Source organism: Monoraphidium neglectum (genome assembly GCF_000611645.1).
Source record: "Monoraphidium neglectum strain SAG 48.87 unplaced genomic scaffold scaffold02497, whole genome shotgun sequence".
NCBI classification, from domain to species: Eukaryota; Viridiplantae; Chlorophyta; class Chlorophyceae; order Sphaeropleales; family Selenastraceae; genus Monoraphidium; species Monoraphidium neglectum.
The window spans coordinates 4165-9949 of NW_014011131.1; the positions used below are offsets into that span (position 1 = coordinate 4165).

At 71.6% G+C, this 5785-nt stretch overlaps 2 protein-coding genes across 2 annotated transcripts in view; one reads left to right on the forward strand and one right to left on the reverse strand.

Moving 5' to 3' along the window:
• Positions 1-1705, reverse strand: part of MNEG_10875 (hypothetical protein) — a gene marked incomplete at both ends in the record, with an annotated part of 5400 nt that extends 3695 nt beyond the window's left edge. The window contains one exon of the mRNA XM_014040652.1: positions 298-1705. Coding sequence (XP_013896106.1) covers positions 298-1705 — 1408 coding nt within the window. The remainder of the gene's footprint in view (positions 1-297) is intronic.
• A 2616-nt stretch (positions 1706-4321) lies between these two features.
• MNEG_10876 (hypothetical protein) lies at positions 4322-5673 on the forward strand (the record flags this gene model as incomplete). Its single annotated transcript, XM_014040653.1, has 1 exon — positions 4322-5673. A coding segment is annotated over one exon (1352 nt), but the record flags the coding sequence as incomplete, so codon positions are not given.
• Positions 5674-5785: the final 112 nt, after the last annotated feature.

The window sequence follows — 5785 nt, forward strand, 5'->3', positions numbered from 1 at the left end:
CGCCCCGTGCCGCGGCGGGCGCCCTTGCCGCGGCCGCCCCGCCGCGCGCGGCCGCCGCCGCCGCCGAGGCCCCAGTCGTCGTGCGTCACACCGCCCGCGCCGCGGCCCTTGACGGCAGGTGGCGCATGAACGACGCCCGCTGCAGAGCAGGGAAACGCACCGTACAGAGGGATTCGGCATGAAACGTCAGCTGCCTTCAGCAAGCGTGATGTGAACTCAAAAGTCAGGTCGACGGAGATCATCTGCATTGGCATGGAGGCACCACCTCATCCTTCCCGCAGCTGCTCTTCCCCGCACCTGATGCTTTTGCCGGGCTGGACCCCTTGCCGCCGTCGCTGTCGCCGCCGCTGCTTGCATCCGAGTCTGACGCCGTGTCGCTCGCCGCCGCCTCGCTGCCCGACCCTGCCAACAGCCCGAATCTGTTGGTGGGCCCGCCGGTCGCCGCTGGGCCGCTGCTCGGCCCACTGCTCGGCTCGCTGCTCGGCTCGCTGCTGAGTTCGGCGCATTGGCTGCCGCCTGCAGCAGCGGCAGCCCCCGCAGCCGTGCCGCCGGCTGTCACCGCCCCAATCCCCGGCGCCACGGCCTGGCTGACAATGGAGGCGCTCCCCTCCGCCGCAGGCAGCGATCGTCGATCACCGCAGGCCGTCGCGGCGGGGGCGGGGCCGGACTGCTGCCGCGAGGGGGCCTGGCTGCCGCCACCGAGCGGCCCCGGCAGCGGCGACTGCGCGCGGCTGCGACGGCCGCCACTCACCAAGACCGACAGCTTGCCCCACAGCCCGGTGGCCTCGGGCTCTGCCGCGGCCGCCGCCGCCGCCCTGACGCCACCCACGACGGCCGCCTGCAGCGAAGAGCCGACGAGGCCCAGGAGTCCAACCGCGGGCGGCGGCTGGGCGGCCGGCGCATGCGTGGCCGCAGCGCAGGCGTCGGGCGCGCTGGCGTCGCGCGCTGTGGCGTAGGAGGAGACGGTGCTGCTTGCAGCGTTGCGCGGCGTCGGCAGCAATGACCCGCCCGCGCCCCCGCCGGCGGCCCGCGGCGTTGCGGCCGCCGAGGCCGACGCTGAGGCCGCGGCGGCGCGGCAGTCGTCGCGCGCAAGGGCCACTGCGGCCGTGGTTGGCGCGCGCGCGCCGCCGGGACCGGCGCCGGCCCCGACGCCGGCGCGGCCGGTGTCGCTGCGCGGGGTGCTAGCACCGCTGAGGGAACCGCCTGCCTCCGAGGCGCGGTGGCTCAGCGCGCAGCTGCTGGCTCGCGACATCCCCTCCGGCCGCACGCGCACGCCCGCCGCCGCTGCAGCCGCCGCGCTCGCCGCCAAGCGCGCAGCGTGCCGGCCGCGCTCGGCCGCGGACGGTGTCCCGTCCGCAAGCAATGACGCCACCCCCAGCCGTGCGCGGCCCTGAGCCCCCGCCGTGCCCGCACCCGCAGCACCCGCGCCGCTAGCCGCCGCCACTGCCCCCGCCGCGGCGCGCTGCTTCGCCGGCTGGCCGCCGGGGGCCGTGCTGCCGGCACGGCTGCTGGCGCGGCTCTGCGAAAGAGCAGAGCGGAAGCTCTGCTGCGACGAGCGGCCGTCGTCGTCGGCGCTGTGCATGCTGCCAGAGCTGCCGCCGCTGCCGGGAGACCCGCGCCCGCCGGCCTCGCACTCTGAGCTGCCACCTCCTGAGGAGTTGTCGGGCCGCCCCTCCTGCGCGCTGCTGCCAACGAATGCTGCCATGGGCGAGCATGCGCGGGCCGCGCCAGCGCCGCTGGCAGCATTTGTCGCGATACTGTAAGGAGTGTGGCCCTTGAAGATGGCGCCAGCAGTTAAGCCAGCTGAGGGCCCGGCTGAGCCGCCGGCAGCATCGGCCCCATCGCCTTCGCTCGCGCGCGGCTGGGGCCACGCAAACACCCCACGCCGCATGGGAGACAACAATCGCGCGGCGGCGGCAGCCGTCGGTGAGACCGGCACAGGTGTCGCCGCGGATGGCTGCATCTGCGGCGAGCTAGCCTGTGGCGCCGGCATCGGGGCGGTCGGGGCGGCAGATGGCGCCGCAGCTGCTGCTGGCTCCCCAGCCGCCACTGCGTCGGTGGTTGAGTAATAGTGCGTGAGCCGGCGCCTCACGGCAGACGCACGCAGCGCCCCATCGGCAACGGACGTATTGCTGCTGCTGGTGCTTGCCCCCTCACTGCCGCTGCCGCTGTTGCGCCCGGAATGGCTGGTTCCGCCACTGTTGCCGCTCGCAGCACTCTCGATGGTCGCGTCGCTGCACGCGCACGCACTCTCAGAGGCGCGCTCGCCGGCGCTGCTGCGAGAACCGCCAGGCACGGCAGTGGGCGCCCCGCCCCGCTCTGGCTTGCCGAGTTCCGGATTGCGGCAACCGACGGCTGCGCACGGGGTGTTTGACGCCCTTGTCGGGGCTGTGCCTCTGGTGCCTGGCGCGCCCGCATCCTGGCGCTGCCCACGCCTGGGAGCTCCCGCAGGGCAGCCTGACATGCGGCCGGCGCCCAGTGCGCTGCTGCCACTGCTGCCGCCCTCATTGCCGGCCCCGCCGCTGCCGCTGGCTTCGTCGTCCTCCCCACTGTCGCAACTGCCATCGCCGCCGCCGCCCGAATCGCGGGCAGCGATATAGGTGTCCTCATCCAGTGTGTCAGGGAGTTGCACGCTAGTAGAGGCGCGGCCCCCCACATTGCCTGCCGGCGATCCCACTTCTACCATGTGCAAGGTGCCTGCCGCAGCGGTCTTGGACTTGAGCCTGCTGAGGCCGGCATCTGTATCCAGGCCAGCTCGGCCGCTCTCAGCCCGACCCCCACTGCGTTTTGACCCTGCTGTCCCACCATACAGGGACACTGATGGGGCAACCTCCTGCTGCTGCTGCTGCTGCTGCTGCTGCTCGTACCGGTGGCGCTGTGACTGCGCCGGCGGCCCAGGTGTCCGAGATGCAACATGGCCGGCCACTTGTGCCGCTGCCAGTGCAGTGTGGGGCTGCTCTTTGACATGCTGCTTGGCCTCCCGGTGCTCATGCGGAGAATTTTCCTCCCGATCCTGCACCTCCCGCAGACGGTCAACCCCCAACCGCTGCTGCTGTCTGTGCTGCAAGGGCGATGTGCCCGCCCGCCTCGCCCTCTCCTGCTGCTGCTGCTGCTGCTGCTGCTGCGCCTGGGCCGCCGGCGCCTGCGGCGCTGGCGCCGCTGCGGCGGCGGTAGCCTGCCCCGCTCCACCGCGCGGCGAGGCCTTTGCCTGCGTGTCCACGCCGCTGAGGCCCCCAACGTCGCGGTCCTGCTGCTGCTGTTGCGGCAGTGGCTGCCCCGCACCCGGGCCCTTGGGCGACGGTGCGTCCGCGCCGCACAGATCTGGGTTCAAGGGCGGCAATGCAAGCGATGGGGAGGGATGTGGGGGTCAGCGCGCCATGCCATGCGCTTGCTATGGATGAGGCAGCGCCAAGTTGTCGGCGCTGTCATGCAACCCTGGTGTCGCGCCCTGAATCACACCCCAGATTGCGTGGTCCCTGCCTCACTGCAGAGTAATAGAGCACGGCCCTCAACCGCGCACCCTGCAGCGCATCCAGCAGGTCCCCTGGCAGATCGAGCTGCCTGACGCGTGTGAGGACCAACTCCTTCAGCAGGCGGTGCTGGGCGTGCAGCTGACCGTGTTGCCTGCGGGCGCGGCGCAGCGAACGGTCGCGATGACAGTGTGCACCGACTTTGCTGTGTATCAATACAATGTGGATCCATTGCCACACATGCTCTTGGTCGGCTGTGTGCGACACACCCCTCACTTGATCAGGCTTGAGTGCTCTTCATTTGTGCGCGACAGCTGCCGTTCAAGCACCACCGCCGCCTCTCGCTGCGCCTCAAGTTTGATTGCCACTGTGGATGCGACCTGAGAAGTCCTGTAGAGCTCGGCCTGCAGTGTCCTCTGCAGGAGGAGCCGCGGGATGGCGAGTCAACAGCAAGCATCTCAATGCTGCGCCGGGCAATCTTTTCCCTGCTCTGCCCCTTTCATGCTCACAATAGTTGCATTAGCTTTGTCTATATAGGCGAGGAGCGTCGATCTTGGCACCTCACGCCCCGCCCCTGTGCTGGGCCTCTCCACACCAGAGCTGGGCCGCTCCATTTCTGTATTTCGGTGTAAGGGGTGAAGGCAACATAGTATTTATCGATCGACCGATGATCCCCCTAAACCGGTTAGGCCAGGTTCAGGTGATGTGACGCAGTGCCCCAGGCCGGTTCAAAAGCCTGGCCTTGGCTGCTGCTCACATGCCGCGCCTTGCGAATCCTTATTCATGCAGTAGACACGTCAGTACGAGCACGACAACAATGGTGTGATCTGCACTGCTATTTTGGCCGGACCATGTCCTGGTACAGGCAGTACGATACGAGCAGTCAATCCCAGGTGTTTGAAATGCGGCACCGCCATGCGCCGGCGCCGGTTTCGACGACCAACGCAGCGACGCCGGGAGCGATGAGCCCATCCCTGGTGCCCGCGAGGACGCCCATGCCGCCCTCGTCACCGCGCGCATCAATTGAGGAGCATCCCCAGGTGCCCCGACTTGCATCGCAGCTCATGCGCGGCGCACGATCGCCGCACGCCAGCCGTAGCCGGTCAGCCGGCGAGCCGGTCTTTGCCGATTCTGCGCTGGCCCGGCCGCCCTTGGTCGACGCCAACATGCCGAGTGGCGTCGCAGCAGCAGCAGCAGCAGCAGCAGCAGCAGCAGGGGCAACAGGAACGGCAGCATGTACTGTGAGCCCCGGCCGCTATGGGTGTGGCAGCAGCAACTTTTTGAGCAGCAGCAAAAGCGATAGCGGTGCAGTAGCGGCGAGGCGCTCGCCGAGCCCGTTCGCCCGCCTGCCACGCAGCGCTAGCAGCAGCACTGGTGGGGGCGGTGGTGCAAGGCGGCCGCCCACGCCGCCCAAGGCCCGTCCTCAGACGCCCCACCTGGCCCCTCGGGAGTCGGCCACCACCCCCGCAGCAGGCATGGTGCCTCGGGCCACAGGCTGCGTGGCCGAGCACCAGCTCGTCCCCGGGCCCTCCCAGCAGCCCCCACGGGCCGCCTCCCCACGTCGCCCAGCCGCAGCGGGGCCGCCCACCGGCCCCAGCCCAGGCGCGCCGCCCAGCAACGGCGCCCTCAGCCGCAGCGGCAGCAGCAGCAGCAGCAACAGCAGCGAGTCGCTCGGCGACCTGGAGCTGCTGCCGCTGCTGCAGCGGCTGCAGCGACAGCAGGACGAGATCGACCGCAACAACGCGCGCCTGCGGGCCGCGCCGCGCGGGCAGCCGCTGCCGCGCCCGCCGTCGCCGCGGCGCGCCGGCGCAGGCGCTGCGCTGACCAAGGATTGCTGGCCCAGCTGGGATAGGTGGTCGGGCGCGCCAGAGCCGCCGTCGCCGACGCCGCGCGGCGGCGGCGGCGGTGCCGTCGACACCGCACCGCCCGCAGCACGGCGGCCCGGCCCCGGTTCGCCCCTCGTGCCCGCTGCGCCGCTTGCCCCCCTGGCTGCTGCCGGTGGCGGTGGCGGCACCTCTCTCCTTGTGCACCCCGGCCTGTGGCTGGCCGGCGGCCTCGTCGTTGCCGGCGCGTCTGCCGGCGCGGTGGTTGCCGTACATGCAATCTTGGCCGTGGTGATCAAGTCCGCCGCGGCCTGGACCGCGGCGTGGACTGCCGCGGCCGGCGTGGCCGGCGGCCAGGGCCTGGCCGTCGGGACCTGGGCGTTCGCCGGCCGCGACCGCGCCGCCGCCGAGGCCGCGGAGGAGCGCGGCGCCCGCGCGCGCGACGCTGCCGCCGCGGCCGCGCGGCTGCACGCGCTGCAGGCCGCGCGGGAG